This window comes from Tachypleus tridentatus, chromosome 13 (genome assembly GCF_004210375.1).
Source record: "Tachypleus tridentatus isolate NWPU-2018 chromosome 13, ASM421037v1, whole genome shotgun sequence".
NCBI classification, from domain to species: Eukaryota; Metazoa; Arthropoda; class Merostomata; order Xiphosura; family Limulidae; genus Tachypleus; species Tachypleus tridentatus.
Window position 1 is genome coordinate 33,052,496 of NC_134837.1, and position 22,915 is coordinate 33,075,410.

General features: G+C 31.9%; 1 protein-coding gene across 6 annotated transcripts in view; it reads right to left on the reverse strand.

Moving 5' to 3' along the window:
* Window positions 1-3,547: 3,547 nt before the first annotated feature.
* Window positions 3,548-22,915, reverse strand: part of LOC143240537 (transient receptor potential cation channel trpm-like) — a 128,514-nt gene continuing 109,146 nt past the window's right edge. For all 6 annotated transcript variants that reach the window (XM_076483131.1, XM_076483130.1, XM_076483128.1 and 3 more), the window contains 7 exons: window positions 21,165-21,293; window positions 18,369-18,617; window positions 15,452-15,626; window positions 14,847-14,973; window positions 9,877-10,067; window positions 5,911-6,043; window positions 3,548-5,751 (listed from right to left, as the gene is read on the reverse strand). In XM_076483131.1, the coding sequence (XP_076339246.1) occupies window positions 4,416-5,751; window positions 5,911-6,043; window positions 9,877-10,067; window positions 14,847-14,973; window positions 15,452-15,626; window positions 18,369-18,617; window positions 21,165-21,293 (2,340 nt within the window). In that variant the 3' untranslated portion in view covers window positions 3,548-4,415. The remainder of the gene's footprint in view (window positions 5,752-5,910; window positions 6,044-9,876; window positions 10,068-14,846; window positions 14,974-15,451; window positions 15,627-18,368; window positions 18,618-21,164; window positions 21,294-22,915) is intronic.

A 22,915-nucleotide genomic window follows, 5' to 3' on the forward strand; every position in this document is an offset into this window, starting at 1 on the left:
TGTAATAAACAGAGTACTCTGAGTTTTATAAGGTGGCCTGTTGCATCACATGCAAATGTGATAAAGGTAGTACTCTGGGGTTTACAAGGTGGCTTGTTGCCTCACATGCAATTGTTAAAAACATACTACTCTGAGGTTTACAAGGTGGCCTGTTGCATCACATGCAAGTGATGCAGTTATTACATATGGCTCACCAATTACTAGGTCTAAAGGCATATGGCAAGACAACATGTGATTCTATATTGTTACATCAATACATTCACAATAAAAATTAGCTTACATTTTATACCCTAATTTGTCCTATAATGGTTGAAATTTACTGTGAAATCAAATTAGAGCCATAAAAAGACCAAAGTGCACCTTAGGAAGATCTCAATACTATAGTATCTATACAGATCATTAGATAAATGTTTATTTTCTTAACTTTACACATAAGAAGTGTAAAATTAGGTGAAAAAATATCTGATAAAAATCGTACAAGAAAGAAATAGTTCAAAAGAATTAGAATTGAGGTGATAACCTTGAAAGTCATCATATTGGGCAGGTCTTCATACACAAGTATATTAAGGTGCTTTATAATATATAAAGATATTAACCTAACTTGCATACTCTTATATTATTCTTGCTCTATGTGATCCTTGCTTGTTAATTCCACATATATACCATGATTTACACATAAATCCAATTTCCACAGGCACATAAAAGACTAAAAATAACTACTGGTCTAGTTTAAACACACTTGACTGATATCTCTTATATTACAATACATTAAACAATTAAAAATTTAGGATGCAAAGTTGCTCTGATCCTACCTACCGTACATCTTTTGGGTGTGTGTGACTAAACCAGTGCCTTTAGTGGATATGTGAAAACTTTGTCATGATATAGCCAATGACAGAAAACTAACAGGCAATGAGCAAGAAATTATTATTCTGCCTTAGAGACATGTATTAAACTTGTTTGTTCATTGTATGGCAGTACAATGCAGATGTTAAGATATGAAATATTCACGAAAGCTTTTCAATAACAAACCTATTCCTCCATCTGATCCATACGAACAGGTACAAGAAAAAAACAAAACAAGTAATGATACCTGAATGAAGTGAAATGGTTTTAAGAAATGTAAAATTAAAAACATGTTATAACTTATAAAGTTTTCTTCCAATTTGCCTACAGTTTTAAAAGAAAGTATGCTTATTACAAGAAAAATGAACATGTTTATCCATTAATACAAATAATTTTAAAGTCCACTACATGTTACTTTTGATAAAAGATATATCATTGAGAAAATATGTTTTTATGGAAAACATAGTGAGTACAACATTAACTTTGATGGCTGTTTCAAATAAAAAAGTTTAATCTGAGACATGTACATCTTTTCAAGCATTACCATTAAGTCACAGCAGGTAGAAAGTACTTGTATCAATGAATAAAGCACCATTGAAAATTATGGGTTTTGTGAAACTTGGACATGATGATTATGTAACCTTATTTTGTTATATGCTAGTGTTCTTATACCCCTCGGTCATGGCACATTCAATAACTGCACCATTTCTACATTTGGCAACAGTTTTTTGGTACACCCTAGAGGTGTAAGTATTTCTTGATGTCAATGAGATTTTCTCCCCTACCAGTTGTGCAAATTCACTATCTATATATATATATTTATACACCTTTCAGATTCTGTACCACATTATGACTAGATAAATGTCAATTTAACTTAAATTTAATGCTTAGAATAACTTTAGTTGTACATTAGTTGATAGTTCTGTTGTGGTATCAAATGGCACAACTAGTAATGGTACTGTTTAAAATAAAATTTTGTCCACAGTGTGAACAGAGCCACAAATTAACTACTAGATTTAAACAAGTTCCTGAAACAATAGTATGAACTGAAAGCACTCTCAAAAGGACTTAAAGAAAACAACTTATACACTTACCAACATAAGCTCTTTCTACTGTAATTACAGTTATGGTTTTGAAGAACACACAATACATATTGCATATTGAAAAGTACAATAAACCCTGATAAAACAAAACACATCTGACACATGTTATTGCTTAGAAAGTGTAAAAGGGAATTTTTTTCACCCTTTTCACCACAACATCAAACACCAAAATTGAAAATCAGGAGTTTATTGCACTTAACATTTTATGAAGATGTGATTTAAATGTATATTGACTACTTTGCTATACTTTGTTCTAAGGCTTGCACTAAACCACAAAGCATTATCAAGTGTTATATCACAGAATTCCTACCTGCACATTGATACTTATTAATTTCTTTAAACAGACCACGTACTATCAATACCCAGTGCCTTGTGTATTTAAATGTATATACCCACAAAATAGTGTATGAATAAATTATTATTAATGATTCTTATTCATATGTGTGACTATTGATGTGTTTACTTAGGGTTCTATTCATACATATTAAAACATAAACTGATTATCCAGGGAATTATATTTACTAGAATAAAATACCTATGATTTGCTGTGGAGTTCAAAAACTCCTATATGATTCACAGAGGTCCTTGTATACTGATTAAGTTTCTCCATTATCCTCAATTATTTCTAGGACTACCACAAAGGAGAGGGGAGAGCTACACCTTAACACAAGTCCTGTGAGAATGCCTACCCTTGTTACCATATTGTAACTTGTACTGTGTTGGTTCAAATAACTTATAAATTAATAGTTTTAAACATGATGTCCCAAAATCTTGAGGGAGGGAGGGGAACCAGGGGGAAAAATCTGATGCTGAAATTAGTTTCAGCAACCCTGAAAATCTACTCTTATACCCCATAATGCTGGATGACCTTTTGGGCACATTTTATCTCTCTTCTTGTATGGAAGGTATTTCACACAGAAAAGGACACTGTCATGTCACACCAAGTTCACATGTCAACACAGGTCGTGTGACTTCCAACACCATGAGAGAAGTTTAAGAATAAACACACACACTGCAAATTAACAAAGAATAGTAATTCAAATATACTAACTCCTTTGTTCAGAATTTTTACTTGCACATATTTACCAATAATAATTTGTTTAAGCAGAGTTCATCTTAATACAGTCTGACACAGTACGTTCATGTTATGTGCACACTGAATGTGTGTATACAGCAACACACACACACAAATTATCCTGTATACTAAAACTTGCTTCTTCATAAATAATAATGGACTTTTTTTTCTTTTTACAGTCACGTATGAACAAATACAAGTTACTTTTTCTGAAACAACATTCCTCATGAAGTAAGGCAAATTAGAATCATTAATGCACAATCTGTGGTACACTCACGTAGTACCCAACTTAGCATTAACAGTTTATATAAATTAATACCTAATCATGTATTAAGAGTCTGTAATTATATCTGGTAATATCTTAGCTAGGCTTTAAGAGCTTGTAGTTGCATAAAATAATACATAGATATCTACGAAGGGCCTGTAGTCACATATGGTAGTATCCCAGATAGGTTTTAAGAGTTGACAGTCATATTCAATAATATACAACTAATAATTAAGGAATTGTACTTCCATATTATTCAGATAAAAATAATTTTAATGATACAGATTATAACTGCTTTCTTGTCATCCAAGTGCTTTTGTTACATTTATTGTTGATTTTGTACAACAAAGGGAAAAAAAAATATTTAAAAAACAATGACTACATAAAACTATTACAAAGTTCTGGAAACAGATTTCTTTCCCTGTAGGTGTTATAAATAAACATTCCTGAATCAATATAAGCTATTAATATATTACTAACAAATATACATTTAGGAATTATATGCATATTTTTACAGCTAATTTAGTCAATCTCAGAATAATACTGAAGTGAGGTATCTCTTTTTATGAGTGGACCAGATTCTGATATATATAAATGTAAATTAATCCTAACAAGCCCTGCCAAATGCTTTAAATCTTACTTTTGAAAAAAACAAAAACTAAGACAGCTCTAGAAGGATTTAATTCCAAGTTATAAAAAATTTAAACTCTGTGAAAAACACTCACCAAACTTATCACAATGAATTCTAGCTCTTATCTGATCTTACAAAATGCCATAGTATAAACTGATTTTGACAATGTTGATTGCAATAATTTAACATATTAATACAGCTACCTAATTAACACAAATGTGTATGTGAATCCTGCTTAAGATGACTTAGGTTAGAGTACCACTTTCTATTATCTACATAATCAAATCATTTAAACTGTTCCTTGGGTAACTTCCTTTGCTACAAGTTTTATGTGCAGTTAGGTAAGTTGTTTTTGTATTTATATCTGTACTAAGTTCTTTCATCTTATTATTCTGTATGAAGTTTAAACAAGATGGATAAAAACAGTGTACAAGGTCCTTACCCTTTTAAACTCTTTACAATTCAAACTGCAAAAACCACACTAGCAATATGACATTAACAGCTAGTTTCATTTGGGAATCCATGAGACAAAAAACAAATCCCACCATAAGATTCTGACCTCTTTGGTTTTAGTTCTTCTGTATTTGTACTTGAACTGTTGACGTGGCCAGATGAGTTCCACTTCTTGGACTTCTCGTTCCCATTCTCACTCCTTAAGCTATTAGCTGAACCACATGATCCTGATCTTCTTCGCCTCTCTCCACTAAGGCTTTGGTAATGAGTACCATCTTGTGAAGAAAGTTTGGCTGGAGCACTAATACCTTGCCTTTCCATGTGAAAATTATTAGAAACTTCACTGTCTGAGTCAGTCTGTATGCTGCACAGTTCTTCTAAACTTACAGTAAGGTTCTCAGAGTCTCTATGCAATCTTCGTTGGATCAAGCCCTCCATCAAGAAATAATCCTCGGCTTCTGCACCTTTTAAGATTTCGGTTTCTACAGCCTGAGCCTGACTTGACGTTGTAGTGGTGCTGCGACTAAGGCTATTATGAGAAGGATGTAACAAATTTGTAAAGCAAGCAGCATTTTCTAGATCATCTGTAATACTGGTGTACTCACCTCTAGTAGCTGCTAATGGTGGATGGGGTGAAGCAGGAAGAACATAAATGACAGGATCCTGATCGAACCGTCTTTGTGATCCAGAAGATGTGCTCCTTGCAAATTTTACACTAGTTTGAGGAGACAGTGAAACATGAGAAGCTTGTTCTTCTACTTCAGATAAGGAGAAACTGAGGCCCCTACGTAAAAGTCGGTTAGAACGAGTTATGGGCCTTTCGGACAATTCACCTAACGTATCATCTTGAGAAGGGGCAGGAGCTGGCACTGAAGACTGCCTGGTTAGTTTACAGCCTGCTGTTTGTTGACTCTGTAGTCGTCTTTGTAATAAACTGTTTTTAGAAGTCGTTTTTTTGCCCACTTCAGTAAAAGGTAAAACTAAACTGATGCTTGAAGAGTCTTCATCAGTTTCTCCATTAGATATTTTTGAAGGACTTTCACTTTTCTCAGTATCCTGGCGCATTACAGTTTGTGACTTTTCTGTCTTAGTGGGATGATAACCATTATAATCTTCTTCAATATTTGCAGTAATAGACTGATTTAATGTCTCTGGTTCTTCCTCATCAAGAAGTTTCCTACCAGGGTGAGTCTGTTGGGGTGCCTCCGTTTCATCCATCTGAGTGGCCATAAACCTGTGAATTACTGAGAGAGATGTAGAAGTCTGCTCTGCTAATTCTAACAACCTGGTTAGTCGAAAGTCCAAACTTTTGATAGAAGCACAGGTCTCTTTCTCTCTCTGAATTATATCTTCAACTTTTTGTGATATTACTTCTACCCTGAAAAAAATTCAAAATGTTTTATAACATAAACATTTAAATTGATAAAATAAATTTCAAACCTCATGTGTATAAAGACTGTCAATGAAAAAATAAAAGTCTGTATTTTCACTATATATTACTGTATTATAATACAAGAAGCTACTATGTAAAAATTACCTCTCTGTAGTGGATCGAACTTGCTCATCAGTTGACATCTGTTGTTTTCTTTCCTTTTCTCGAAAATATCCTTCCACACATTCTTCCTCAAAATCATGAATTTTTTCTACTTCATCTTCATCTAAAAATAGTTCTTAAGAAGAAAATCAACAGCACATGTTACATTTGTTTTGTAGAGGTTTATTTCTGTACATCTTTAAATTTCAACAGCAAAAAAAAGAACTTTTACAATTGTAAACAGGTTTGTATAAAACTGATTTAAATGCACCTAATGTTACATTTGCTTCTGCTACTTTCTGAACACACAAAATATGTAACAATGTTTCACTGATGTAATGATAAATTAATCTATTCTCTTTTGTTAAAACACAAAATAACTAACTTGTTAAAATGTCAAAGGGAAGACCTTGTACCATTCTAAATACATCAGCTGAATTGGTCTTCCCTTATTATAATAAACAAAGAATCAGGCTGACTATAGTAAAGTCAAAGTACCTTTTGACAACATATTAAGCTTCAGTTTCAGTGACTAGTATTACATAAAGTTCTATTAATTGACTAAGTACACAGATGGTATAAAACAAAGATATCTAATTTTGACACCTCAATGAAGATAACTTAAGAAAATCTAATATTACAGAAAAAGTGTGCAAAAGAAGTCACAAAATAAACCCATTTTTCTGTTACTTTTGTTATATTAATTTTAAGTTCATTTTCGTGTTTTTCATTATTCTTCACAGAATCATTAATCTGATCTTAATTAAATCCCATCACAGAGAAATCAGTCGTGGATAAATTGAAACTGATCCATAAGTGCCCAAGTATAACTTCTTAATAAGTGGTTAAAATGTTAATGTTTTGTACATTTTTCCAATATACTTCACTCCACCAAAATCATGGCAAGAAAGTTAGCAACACTGAAGTGAACAAACCTCCACTTCAACCTGAAGAAGTCCAAAAGGCAAAACACTAGGCTCAGAATAATGGAATCCTTATTCCATATTCAACCTGAGGATACAGAACTCAACCAGCCTCAAATTATGAACACTCATCTTTACTCCCCAATAATGTGAGAAAGGTAAATTACACTTTCTCCTGGAATAATGGGGAGCATTTCAAACAACTAAGTTCAACCTGGGACCCAGGATGAGACCAGTCTGCATTTGAAATTGCAAAGAAGCAGTGGACCCTCTTTCATGAACAATGTACTGAATCAATATTGATCAAAAAGAAGGGCCACGTTCAAACCACTATACAACTGAGCATCAGAATCTTAACCAGTATTATGAGTAGTCTCTCATGTAGGCTGGTGCCACTCGTACTGACACTGGGAAAAACATCCAGAGACCCAAGTAAGAGAGCCCCCAGCTTCATCCTCTTCTCTAAGAGTGGAGGAATTCACTCTAATACTCTGGAGGAAAAAGATTCTGTCCCTAACTCCAGTGACTGGAAGCCCAGTATGGTAAGAACTACCTAGTTCCAATAGTAGAATCTGGAAGAGTATGCACATTGGAGAATCCCAAGGAACATGCTCTGGAAACAGTGCAATAAGTGAATCAAGTTTCCTAAAATTTTAAAAAGTAAACCAAGCCTGATTTATTCAAATCAATGATCAGCAGGCATGGGTAGGGTCCCCTTATGCTTTATTCATAATAGTCCACGAGTGGCAGTCCAGTGTAGGATAGTAATAACACCTGGTTAGCCTCCAGATGGTATTATGTAACACTTCACTTCTAAAGAGCCTGTTACAAACCTGTATAAAGTATAATGAATTAGTGATTATTAGTGCATAATTGGTTTGATATAAGTACACCTGCCTGATGATCAGCAGCCATGATATATAAACCTTCAGGTAAAGGAGATACATGCCATAAGAATCAGATCACAAACAGGTGTTGAGAAATAACATGTACTGTAACCTTAATATACCCATTAGGTAACTGGAATGTTCATTTGAAACTGACAAAAGTGACAAGAGGAATCCAGACAGTAATGGGGACTCAGAATATTTGGTCAAAAGAATCAAACCATAGTTGATAAGGCCACCATAAACAGAGTGACTGTGAAAAATGCAAAAACCCCCATCAAAAGAGTCATGTCAAAAAATGAGTTACGGCTGGCACTTCTGATTAATGTGAATTCAACCTCCTATCAGTACACCAGTACCAAGAGGCATGTGATTTCTGTTGATAATAGTTCATCTCAAAACTAAACAAAACTGAGTCTGATACATGACAACCTTAGAAATTAAACCCCAATGTCACATAAAAGACTGTATAGCCTCGAATGCTTGAAGCTTGAGCTTCTGGATAGTTGGACATATTGTATCAGATCATAGCAGTCACTGCAAAGATGGGCTAAGAAGTGGACACTCCAAAAGATATTTCACAAGAAAAAAAACAGGGTGTAACTTTCAATCTGGTACTATTGACAGCATTCATCTAGGGTTTGGAACTGATCATATTTAGTACTCTGGGTCACATATGAAGTGAAGGGAAAACTTAGAGTCGTAATCCCATCTTGTCCTGATGGAATGCATCCACTACTAAAGTGCAAAGGTGAAGTACTACAGAACAAAATGCCAGTACTTGGGCAATCCAATGAGATCCTAACTTACCAATCAGAATTGCAAAATGAGAGCCAATCCAACAGAGCCTTGTGATATGGCACACATTTTTGTCAGGAGAACCTGTCTGGATTGAAACAAGTGACCTGCTACCACAAGCATCACCCATAGAACATGGCAACCTAGTAGAGTGATATAATGGGAATGGTCAAAAGATAGGAAGTCCAAGGTTTGAAAACAAGAAAGCCTGGACCAAGTGTCTCCTCAATACGAAACACAATTAAAGAATTGTCAAATTGGAGTCTAACAATCCTTCCATCAACCATTTCGCTACAGGTTTGGTATGATACACACTAGTTTGTTAAAACACGTGTACACATTAAGTATTTGCACTATAACTTTTGATACAGCATGAGTATCTTCGCAAAATTTAGTAGATGTTTAGTAGACATTACAAGTATTTTGTATACAAAAAAAACAATTTTTTCAAATCTTTAGTAAAAAAAAAAGTTTTTTGTTACTAGTCTGAGTGCAAAATGATTTATGTTATGATTAAAAATACTATTCTTCATCCCCAATATCTAAAATATTATTTACATAATCTCTGAAACCTTCTAAATACATTTCAAATGTTTGTGTTTAGTAAGACTATATTTTGTTATTTTCTGTATTCTAACTATGAGAGGTATGTCACCTGACCAACCTTGTAAACATCATAAGAAAATTAGGAAATAAATATAAATTGTTTTTTTTTGTACAAGAATTACTATATATTATAACATGAAAATACAAATGTTTAGTCTAAATAGCTTAAGTCTCATAACACTCTATATTTACAAATACATTAATTATTTTGTATTATATTGACCTTGCAGTCATGCCTAGCTAACATTACATAACTTGCATTGATGCTGTGTATGTGGGCTCATGTTACCCCATGTGACCCATAGTGAAAGGGTTAATATGCCCAGACCATGAGTGCTGCCTTTTAAAGATCAAGAAAGAATAAAACATTGTGTATGGAAGCCTCTTCCTGACTGTTGACTTCTGCACCTCTTCCCTGAGACAAGGCAGTTGTGAAGAGATGGAACTCAGGACAAGGTGACATTAGAAAAACCTAGATCTTAGTAGTGTTCAAAAAAATTGATAACATTATCTGAATGAGTTGCTTAAATACAGGTATAGAGTGTCACAAGATGAGTGGAGTACAAGATTGGAGCAAGCAAGAAAAAAAATCAGACCAATGTTTAGCTGGGCAAAGGAAAAACACTGTTGATCGAGTAACAGTTATAAGTGTGAGAGAAGGTAACTATTTTTTGGAAATAAATTACCAAATAGCATTTCTTTTCAAATTTAATTTCATAAACAATACAACATACACACAAGGGAGGCAAACTTACTTAGACCATGATCAAAATTTTCTCTGAGTCCTCGCCATCGACGGAAGCAAAATTTTAGCAGAAGTAAAATGTGAGAGGTGAAAATAAGAGGAGGTGGGAGGACGGGTTTTTGTTCATATTCCATGACAACTCGGAAACGCTGATATTTCCAAACCTGCTGGGATATGGCATTAACTTCAAAAAAGATGTTGCTGAAAAATAAATTAAATAAGAAAATCTTCAAAATTAATTCATTTTATGTTAAAACAACAACAACACTAATTCAGAAAATTATTTGTTAGTTTGGTGCTAAATAAAAGTTCACTCTTAAATATTAGGCTAATTCAGTGTGAAAGGAATAATCACACACATTAATTAAAATAATTGAAATTACCTGATAAAATAATTCTTACAGTTTTTTTACTTTGATTGTATATTAATGAAGGTTAAGAACCTTTTTTCATCCTCCACTTATGCCTTTCTTGTCATGATATATGGAAACGTCCTTCCAGGGTAATGTGTGACATTTCAACAGTTGTTAGTCCTATATTTTTAGATGTTCTCTTTTTTTGTCATCATTAATCCAATGCTTCCTTAGTTTTCCTCTACTTCTGTACCCTGTTGTAAATGATACGTTGGTAGCTACCATGGACTCATTGGCATTGTGTGAATCATACATATATTTGTGCACGTGGTTGTGTACCTTACTTCATACCCCTTAACTGGCCACACTGACTACTGTGGACTGTGTGCAGTTTTGCCTATTCAAAGTTCATCAGAATAGCCTAGGGTCAGCAGATCAAAGAAACAATAAAGTCTCTTAGAATAGTCATTTGTATATAAATATTTTTGGGGGCTTTAAATCCTTTTTAACTTGCTATATAGTAATCTACATTAATCTAGGTGTGAATAAAATTAAGGCATCTGATAAATTAGATAGTCTGCTGTCTGGACACACCCTTGATGCATGCCAGGTGCTACATTTATTCAATCTATTAGCCAACTTTGATGTTATTACATCATACTTGCTATTCTTGTACAAAATTCTTGTGTGATCCAGTAAATTAACTTTTACTATAATATTCTAGTACAGTTCATAGTGAAGTCCGTTGACTTGATCATATACTTTTACCTGGTCAGTAAAAAATAATTAAGTTGTCGATTATATTCTCTCGTCTTTTTGTTTCATTGTCATACTGTAAATATGGGATCGGTAAAAACGTTTCCCCTTGTGAGACCCTCATCTGTGTATTAGATATTTGTTTTTCACCTATTGATCTAAATATATTTTAAGACTTTTGCAAACATCTCTCCCTGTAGAGAAGTCCTTTTACACTTTTTTACTTCCTTTTTTTTTCCAAAGGGTAAAGTGATGCATATTTCCAATCATCTGGTACTTTTTTGCTATAATACTTCAACATTTTTCAAATTTTAGGACTTCTGTTTATCAACACCTGCTTGTTATTATTTTAAGGACTACATTTTACTGCTTTCTCAATTACACTACTAAGATATCAGACTCTTCATGTTCTGTATAACTTGGAACAAACTGCTTTGTTTCATGAATGCTTTCTTTGCTGTCAAAGTCCAAAATGTTTGAAGCAATCTTCTGATCTTGAACTAATCACCACCTATTAATGAATTTCCTTTTAAATCATTAATTACTGACTGCTGTATGCTTAAAAAACTCATGCCATTGTATTTTTAATTTACACATTTATGGAACACTGTTATTTCAGGAGTTTCTGATCTTCTCTAAACTTCTTCCATGACAACCTTTTGGCTTCTTTTACAACTCATTCATTCTTTCTTCTGGGTATGCAAAAGATTACAATAGTCAACTTCTACTTGTATTTTCTTCCATTTTTTTTGAGTGCTTTCTTCATTTCATTTATGGCTTCTTCCTCTCCGTCCCACCATACTGTATTTCTTTTTCTCATTCTACAGAACTCTTTTAGTACCGATGTAGAGTCCTTGAATCTCTCCCATTCTTCACCAATGTCTCTTCAGGAAATCTCTCACGTTCTGTTCTGTACTTCCTTTTCATTAAGCTTCCTGACTTTGACATTCTCCACTGATGATGTAACTTTCTCACTTTTCCTACATTCTCTGTCTTTGTGTCCAGTACTTGTGGTCTACGATTGATATTTATATTTATGTTTTGAATAACCTTTGTGTCAATGACACTTTTTCTCATGGTCAATATAATCAGAATGTAGTCTAGTTGTGATGTCATTCTAAAATCATTCCATTTTTACTAAACAACTATTTAATTTCACTAATGATGGAAAAATGTGTTGATTATAAAAAGTCCTTGTTCTTTGCACAGTTTCAGGAGCAACATTTCATTACAATTCCTTTTTGCTTCACTGTGTAGAGTCCTAAGTGTTCCTCCATTTTTCTAACTGAAATCTTCCATGACAATTATGTCATCTTCCTGTCAAAGAATCTTTAATTGAACTTAACTGTGTAAGAGCTATTACATGGTGTACAGGAGTACATTTTCAATCCTTATTTTTATGAGTTTTTCTGATATATATGATATTCCTACATTTTAATTTCCTATTTCTGGATATTACATTAAACCTACTCCATGTGTTGCTCTCCTCTCTTGGTTAATTCTGGTCTCTGTTTATGTAATCTACAGGTATGTTCCTGCTGCCTGACATCTTTCCTGGCAGCTTGATTTTTGTATTTCTTTTTATTGTTCATTGTACACATGTTCCAAGTTGGTACTCTGATTCTTCAACATTGCTGTCAATTCATTTACATCCTTTTGTTTTCTTCTAAGCATACAGAAATCTACTGTTGACTTGTTGGGTCTGCTACAGTTTCACCAAAATTTCCATTACCCACAATATTTTTAGCTGATGTGGTTACCACAGCAGCCTTGTTGGATATCCCTCATCATACGTCACCTCAAGACAATGGATGAGAAGATGGACTGGTTTATCTCACATGGTATCTGTAGATTACATTTTCTAAATTTATACACATTAAATATATATGATATGCACATAAATAGAATTCCATTTCTATCTGAAAGTATGTACTGAGCAAATACAATATTTGAAAAATTCACAGCAAATCATCAAATGGATTCATTTCACACAAGTGAAAAATTACTATGACTAAGTAAAATAACTAACTAAATAAAATTACAGCTTTATAATCCAATGTTAGTAATAGTATGGCAGAATGTTACAACTCTATGAAACTAAATATATTTAATAATAATAACAGTCCTATTGCAGTTATGTACTACCAGGTATTACAAATATACTGATATCTATGTAGACTGAAATCAACAATATAAATTATTAGGGTTACTCCTCTCAAGTGAAAATATGAATGTAAAGGTAGTGCAGTACCCTAATTTCCAACAGAAAAGTATCAAGTATCTACAGGACCCTCCATATTCTGGAAATGTTAAGCTGGCTGGGAATAAATCTGTGTTTCTATTGCTGTCCAAGATGACTGTATGAAGCAGCCATAGAAAGTGATAAGATTTCAACTTAATCTATCTGGCTTTAAAGTACTGCTTATGAATAATATTTTACTCCTGGAACAGGCTGGAAGTACAACTACAATCAAGATAACACTTTGATATTGGGCAAGAGTCCCAATGTGGTATCCTACAGTCTTAGGTTATCTAATAACATTCAAGAGATATCTCCCCTACCCCAGTTCACATTAACTTGTGCAAGTCCCTCTATATCTCTTGAAATGACTCCAGAAAGGCACAACAAATAAAGAGGCTCAAAGCAGGTGTAAGCTTAACTGAAAACTTAATGTGGTATGTAGTATTTATTTATGTTAGAACAAGTTTATATTTTATATATTATTTAGAAAGGTATCAACTCTAGCAAGTAAATTTAAAAATTAACCAGAATATATCTGAATGAAATATGTAATCTTTATCGCTACGCAACGGTGATATTTAACACTTTTTATAACTTTCTAAGCACAAATTCTCTTTAGGTCAAGAGTATTAGAGTATTACATATGACATCCATTTATATTCAAATTATTTAACATCTCGAAATATACTATTATGTTACAACCATCAAGTAAACATCCTTATATAAATACTAAATAATATAGTACATCACTATCTTTAGTACAAATATTTGCATCAGTTTAGATGCTTATCTAACAGTTAAACAATGTTATAAAATTTGTCCCAAATGTAATCTCCAGTCTTTATAGTTTGATAAGACAACATGATTGTTAATCTTATTTTAACATTATGAGAAGGAACAAAAGGTTCAAAGTATTTAACTGGCTTGGCTGTACTGATACAAAAGAGGTGAAGAGAAAAATAAATATAAAGGATATTCCACCATCAGGTACCAGTTGAGCACCATAAGTGGTGATGTTAAACAGTTTATCATTAAAGTCAAGAACTTAACAGTCAGTCTATTACAAATGAAATATAAACCACTCTGTAAATAAGATAACTCATACAAATTTAAGTCTACAAAAATTCCAGGCCCTGCACTGGAACGTTACACCAACAAGCAATAATCTATAACTAGAACAATTACAGAGAAGATAGAATTTGTAGAAGGGTTTTTTAAAAAACCTATGCATTATCCTTATATCACTGCCATAGATAATGTACACCATTTTGTACACAAATTTTTAATCTTTATCTACTTTATTATTTGACTAAAGTTTGGGTGTGTCTTTCTGCTTACTACAGATAAACCACTGAATCATCTGTCAACAAATCTAGTGTCTGCTAAGATCCCAGAAACCCCACGTCTTTCCCCATAAATTAAACAGGTGTGCCAGCTTTTATTCTTTTAAACAAGAAGGCCTGAAAATCCTAAACATTATACCATCTTTTTCAAATTGACCAAGATAGTGCTAAAAATACACTTTCTATGGGTCAAACATATTTTAATATCAGTAAGATTGTTAAAAAAACAAAAAAACTATTCCATAATAGCATACTTAAAATGTAGAATGACAAAATAGTTTCTTACTTGAAAACTGCAATAAGTAAGTTGACCAGAAGGATGTTAGCAATTAATAAATAAATGGCCATTATTGCAGGGTTCAGCCACATCCCAGTTCGACAAGGGAACATGCCTTCCCCATCTCCACACTCAGCTGACAAATTAGTGAAGTGTAAAATTAACATTCTAGAATATTCAGTTGGTCACTGAAGTTGTAAATAGATAAAGAACTTCATATATTTTACAGTTAAATCATAAACAATTTATTACATATTATTCTAATGTAAGTATAGAAGGACAAAATGTATTTATGATCTTTAAATTCTATTACTGATAATTTTTAACAAAAAATCTTTTATTCAATAAATAGTATCATTACATTACATACATAATTCATAAAATACCCTTAATTCGTAAGAAAGAAATTAAAGAACACAAGTAAAGATTAATATAATATGAAATAAACCAATACCCTAAACCTTCCTATGTCATAGAAAGGTAATTAGAAGTGAATAAAGAAATTCGAGTCCCAACTAATAGGTATGAAACTACTAATGCTATATTGTAGAATGATAATACTACAGTTCTAAAACCAGTCACCAACAAAGACCAAAAGTAGGTAAAGAACTTACGATCTATACTGTCAGCATACACTTCTCCATACAACATCCAATAGGGCATGTGGAAAATGTTTCGTGCTAGACGCCATGAAGGTTCTTCGTAGGGGTATAGAATTGACTGGCGAGCTACTCCATAGCTCATAAGAACTACCAAAAGCAGCACCACAAAGTAGATCATATTCATCACCTAAATTATAAATTTATATAGAAACCTACTTATTACCAATCAAAGAAATAGAAACAACACTGAATTTCTCTTTGTAATAGGAAAATTAAAAAAAAGGTATAATTTTATAAAGATGATCGTAATTAATATAATGCAAGAACCAATATTAGCTAATAGTTATCAAACCACATAAACAGTGTAAGAAATGTATTGTAACACTAGTTTGTTTTTTTTGTTGTTGTTGTTAGCAAACTTTATATAATATGAATTTACTGAAAGATTAGTATTTATTAAGAGCTATATTTTAAGATGAGAAGCAAAATAATGGTCGTTTGGTTTCAGGATAGTGTTTAACTCGTAAGACATGCCCGAACTTTTCCAATAAGATACTGAACTCTATTTATACATCTGGAATAAGATGCGACAGAAAAAAATCCTTTAATATCAAGTAACCTTTGAAAAACACCTATATCATGTTTATTTTACACATCAATGAATAATGTCCTAAAGTTCTATTTAAAGTGCTAATAAAATCAGCACGATACAAGACGAGACATGTTTAAGTTTCTCACTTTTAATGCTACATATTAAGTTATCAATGGACTAAAAACTTCTGGATAAGAAGAAAAATAGATGTTGAACACTGTATATATTAAAAACGATCATTCTATATAGTTGAATTAGTCATCATAATGTTTTATACAGTAATTATAAAAACATCTGGAAGTAAAACATTTCATTTTTAATAACAACTATAGAGAAATGTAGTACAATGCTCTAGGAGATGGTTATTCTAAAATTATTCAAACATCATAAAATCTAAGTGTTTCAGCAGCATGTAATGAATTATGTTTGTTGGGATTAAGATGTGTATATATATACAGTGGAACCCCTCTAAGCAGCCACCCCTCAGATTCGGTCACCTCTTGAAAGTGATCATTCAATCAGTCCCTTTTTTTGTTTACATAATCCCTAATTATGTACAGTGAAACCCCTCTAACCAGGGCAGTTAATCTCAGTCCTGAAGGTGGCTGCTTTAGAGGGGTTCCACTGTAGTTTTAAAGCTACAGAGTCAAACAAAACAAAACATAGACTGAAAAAAAATATAAAGTTTATTCTATAAATAATATTTGTTTTAGTCTGAACAATTTCAACAGCCTTAAATATGGCTACTACCCACAAGTTATGACACATAGTTTAGCTCTCATCCAACCAGTAGCTGTGATTATTAACCCTTTTGATACAGGTAACCCCCCTTTAAACCCTTTTCTGGGCAATTCACTGTCTTATATTCAAAGTTTAAATAAATATCTTTACTCTTAATGTATGTGAATGAAATTAACATCAATGTATGTTATGATTCAAAGTTTTATGTTATCTAAGTTTTAGGTTCTTTCTTTCAAAACAAACCTTTAAAAACACTACTTAACCTTCAGACACTATTATGTGACCAACAAGCTATGAAAATTCTCTAGTTTGGCACTGCATATCTCAATAATAAAACAGCTATACTGTATGTGTATCTTTAGACAATAATTTATAAATTTTGTGAAACCTTGGGTGGTGTTATGCCCACCTTTGATACATTTGTTTTAGCTTAATAGCTTACATATAGAGGTTACATATGCATATATATTCTCATTAGAAATAGCTTACTTTACACTGTAATCCAACAATTAGCATACAGTTTCCATCAAGGGGCATATTTAACTGCTTGTAGTATTGTATGCTGTAGTACTTGGTTATTTCTTACCTAATTATCTTATAGTTAGTGAACAGTTCTATTGCAGTTACATTTTACTTTTATACTTTAGTTAATCATATATTATTTATATTTTAAAATAAATAATACACAGGTTTATACACTTTGTAAATTTAAATACTTTGCATCAGTTCTCAAATCTTAAAAATGTTGCTAAAAGGTTACACATCTCTGCTAGAAATACTGTAACATGCCTTAAGGGTACCATTGACTTTTGAGAACAAAGAAAAATAAAACATTTACAATTAACTATGTATGAAAAGGAAAAGTTAAAAAAAAATTATATATATAAAACCAAAAGAAAATTTTTAAAGGTGGTATGCATGCACTTTTTTATACTTTAGATTGGTGATAATAGGTAAGAGTTAGTGATATGGTAGATAAAAATGAGAAATGAAATATAAACATTTACCTTAAAAAAAACCTTTGATGATCATTTTGGAAAATTCAGAGGTTATTCAAATAAAATACAAAAACTGTAAGCTGAAAAAACGTATTTTTATATTTAAAATGAAAATCATCTTCCATTCAAACCATTCATTCTGTGAATGCAAATAACTACCATAAATAAATATATTTTTATTAGAAGGATGTTGTTAAAATAATGTCATTTTAGTGTGCAAGATATTTCTCATGTTTAACAGATTATTTCCATGTTTATGGGAATATCCAAGCTACAATACATATTGTTGCATAAATGTTGTTTCCCAGTCAAGGTGATTTAGAATATATCCCCCACACTGTGAAAGGGTTAATTAACAAGTTTATATATTGTAGTATGGAATACGTACTACACTTTTCAAAAAAAGTAAATCTGAAACACAGATTTCCAGATCAAAATCAAAATGACTATTGTACAGTACAGGCATAAACAAAATGACAAAAGACATCATAACCATACCAGTTCTTTTCTAATAGCACTAACATCTTACAATTAAATCACATTAATGAAATAAAGTGTTAAGACATTCAAGTATAAATCCATCAGCAACACTACTCACCATTTTCCCTATCATAGTGACATATGGACCAAGATATTTGTTCACACTCAAAAAGTCCAAACTTCTGATGTACCAGTACATGATATCCATACTGTAGATAACTCGACCTTCTTCGTGAGTTGGGGGGTGAAAACGTAATGCCATACCAACCAGAAAACATAAGATTAATGCTAGGTCACATGGGTTCCACTTCTTTTCTAACCACACTGAAACTTTCTGAGCTATTTTAACTGGCTCAGAACAAACGATCTATATCAAAAGAAACAATAACATTATTAGTAAGTGGCTTGCAAAATACATTAGTTTTAGCTATAAAGTTTTTTATTATAAACAAATGCATGAGTCACTAAATAAAAACTTATAAGAAAGAGTACTATGTAAAAATGCATGAATAATACTTTAACCAATCTTTTATTATTTTATCACTCACTGAGTTACGTTGCTCACCTTGTCTTTGGTAAAACAGATATTAACTGTTTAAAAATAGAGCCTGGAATTTTTTAAAAATTAATCATGAGGTAAACTAAAAGCACTTATGATGTAAATATACTTTCCATACTTTAATTCAATACCCAAGTGTTATGCACGTGATCTATAATAAATGAAATAATAATAAACTGCACTTTTGCCGAAAAGAAAGATTGACATTGTCTCATAAGTGCATCTGAAAACAATTACACTTAGAAACAAAGAAATACAATTAATTCAAAATGGCTGTCAAATGCATCAAGAAAGAAAAAGTTGAACAATTTCAGTCTAGGTTAAACAATCTGCAAGAAAGACCAAATGATGCAACTTGTGGTATCATTTTGTACATCACTGACCGATGCAATAAACAGAGTAGAAAATGTTATAATTACAGCATTGTAAATATATCTATTATACCTTAAAAGGTGAAGATTAATTAAAGGTAACTACCATCCCTCTCCACAAAGTTACTTATATTCTGCCTGAATGGACTTTTTGTATCAACAAGAGTATGTCAAACAGCAGAGTTACTATTAAGCTCAACACAACTATCATTCAGTGAAATTTGATCAAACAGCTTGCCTTGAAAAAAAGAACATTAATGAATTATCTGCTAACTTCATGTTGTAAAAATTCAGTAAAAAATATAAAGGTATGTATACTGGTCTCAAGGCAATAACAAGTAAAATATAATATAAATGAAAAAGAATATATTTGATACCAATAAAACAAATTAATAAAATAACTGACAAATGATATACATATATTTATGAATAATAGTTGTCTGCTTTACCACTATTATATCTAAATCAAAAAATGGGGAAAAAATTATACCATGACAAATGATAAGCCACAGTAATCATGATTGACATGTTGTAAATATGAAAAAGGATCTATTTATCATTTGCTATTTTTATGCACTACATTAAGTAATTTTCTCTATTATTTTTATATCCCCCCAAAAAAATAATTTCAATGGATAAGCAATTGGATGGGCAGTTTGACAGCCACTTCAATATTTAACACCTTAATGCTATGAACGAAAGTCCAATTAAGCAAGGAAAATGGTAGCAAAATACATGAAGCTAACATCTACTGAAATTGATGTTTAACAGTGAGTTTACAAATGAATATCTTACCATAGAGAGAACAACCTGTGTGATATTACTGAAACTAGTAGAAGTAACCCATTTCCCCAGTTACAGTATTATTTTTCAAACCCCACATTGCTGGATACCTCAGATAGTTCTATAAAAACTTAATGTGTAAATTAAGAACCATCGCTAAACCACTCCAAACAAAATTTGATGTTTTGGATTAGGTCCCAAGCTGAATATAAATTTGTTTTGCAACACGTGTCAAATAACACAATTTGAATACTGCCAAGTTGCTTTACTTTGCCATGTTTATTATAAGATATCACTTACCACTTCAGCTAAAACAGGATTTTGTTTTTCTGATGCAAGATTTTTAAGTGGATGGATATATACCAGATAAAACAAATTCCTGGGATACACGAAGAAGTACACAGAAGCACCAACAGGAGGATCAACTGTTATATTATTATTTGGATCTCTTGTTTGTTATGCATATCAGTCTTCCTCACTACAATTGTATATTATATGGAGAATTTTCCAGTAAAATATACACTGTCCAAGTAATACTTAAGTCATAAAGTGACATGATTAGGAAATGGTAATTGTCACATTATCTTAATAAAAAGATCAGACAAAAACTAATTTCACAAGGTTAAAACAGCAGTTTACAATCAAGTTTGAATTTTTGACTGTCATGCCTTAGAAAGAATTCAGTTATTCAATTAAAATAAATAGATTAATTAACATACCTATTTTCTTTATTTTGTGTAGCTGTACTGTTTACAACTAGTAATATGATGCAACAGAATTCACATTTAACCTATCTCAAACATAAAAAAAGGCAAAACCAATTACAGTTAGCAAAACTGATAGGAATAGGAAATAATGAAAACATTTTTCTCAAAATGTGTTTTGCAATTTGTACTTATGTTATGTAATTTATGGTGAATTTCTGTAAAATCACTGATTTATTAACATAATGAGCTGAAGAAATAAATCAAATTTAGTTACATTAAGTGGTTTAATTAATGCTATTTAAGTTAACAAAACAAACAATATTGTAAAAGTAGCAACTCTGTGATACGTAGCTTGTGGAGAAAAAGATATATTTTTTTGGATCTTTTCCACACCTAAGGAACAGAGGTGGATTACAGTATAGAAATCCTACCAAGATGGGATGAATTACATATATAGAAGCACATAAAGAATCTAGAGAACAAAACTGACTTACCTCTCGTATCTTCTCCACACCTAAGGTACAGAGATAAGCTATTACATACAATTCCTGCCAAGATGGGGTGGGTTGCATACGTACTAACACCACATAAGTGTAGAAGCACATGAAAACACCATAAGCAATCTACGAAACAAAAATTCTATTAGTCAACTTGTAAAAATAAGTGAAGACATCACAAATGATATGTACCAGGATAAAAGATTTGAAATACAGAAATGAAGTAATAGTGAAGTTTACAGGGGGTTTAACATTAATGACATATGTAAAGCAAAATATATTTAGCAATGTAAGTCAAACATATAGGTGTTTAAAATGTGTTGTTTCAAGCAATTTAAACTGGAGAATTAAAGAAACTAAATAAGTTTTTTGTTGTTTTTTTATCTAGGCCTCAATATGTTATCTTAACTATAAAGTTACCTTTTTATTTCCTGATAATATAGACAATTTAAACAACTGTGATCAGTGTAAAAGTGTGTAAACAAGACCATAAATACAATATTTACTTACATACAGACACGTAAGTAGATTACAAGATCAGAAACACTACATTTTAATGTAAATATAAAAGTGTATAAGTACATACAATTTAGGGCAAAAACACTAACCATTGATGCAGTATTGTGGGAAACATACAAGAAAATAACTCTGATCACAGTCAGATGTAGAAAACACATGAAGATATTATTAAATATGTACACAAATAAAACCAAAACCAATACACACATATGTAACACATGAAAACATGTTTATAACTAACTCAAATCACAGAAGTAGAAAATACATGAATGTGCAAATACATAACTCAGACTGGAAACACTACACTTTTAATGTAAATATACACAAGGCCATGTGAGTAAGTAACTTAGACCAGAAACACCACACATGCATATTGAAAAATACAAAAGGATTCTATATATTTTAAGTGAGAAATACTAGACTTAATAGTAAAAACACTTAAAGTGGTCGTAAGCAGGGTATAAACCCAAATGTTACACTTAGTGAAAGACAATCTAATCATAAAAATCATACTTAGGTGTAAAGGAAATCTAAACTAGACATATATTATGAATATAACACAAGTAAGAACCTGTAAGAAGTCCACCTTGAAATTGAATACACACATTGAGATGTTACAAATAATCTAAATCTTCAATACAAACTTGCATAAAACCAAAATATAATATTACAATAAACACACTGAACTAAAAATAAAAAATATTACAACATCAACACAAGGAATATTCAAACAAAGTATGGTAAAATATCATGGAGAAAAAGTTTGTTTTATGTTTTTAGAATTTTGCACAAAGCTACTCGAGGGCTACCTGTGCTAGCTGCCCCTAATTTAGCAGTTTAAGACTAGAGGGAAGGCAGCTAGTGATAACCACCCACTGCCAACTCTTGGGCTACTCTTTTACCAATGAATAGTGGGACTGACCGTCACTATATAACACCCCCATGGCTGAAAGGGTGAGCATGTTTGGTGTGATGGGGATTCACACCTGCGACCCTCAGATTATGAGTCAAACTCCTTTACCCACCTGGCCATGCCGGACCATTGGAGAAAAAGACAAACAATAAACATGTATAAATATCCCAAAACTTAAACAAGACAACACTGACTTGTTCAAAGCCAACTATTGTTAGTCAAATTACAGGAACCTGCAAATCACTGACTGCAGATATTACTGTCCTATTTAGTTTTAAGTAACAATTGTTTATACTGTCTTATCTGCTGATACAAA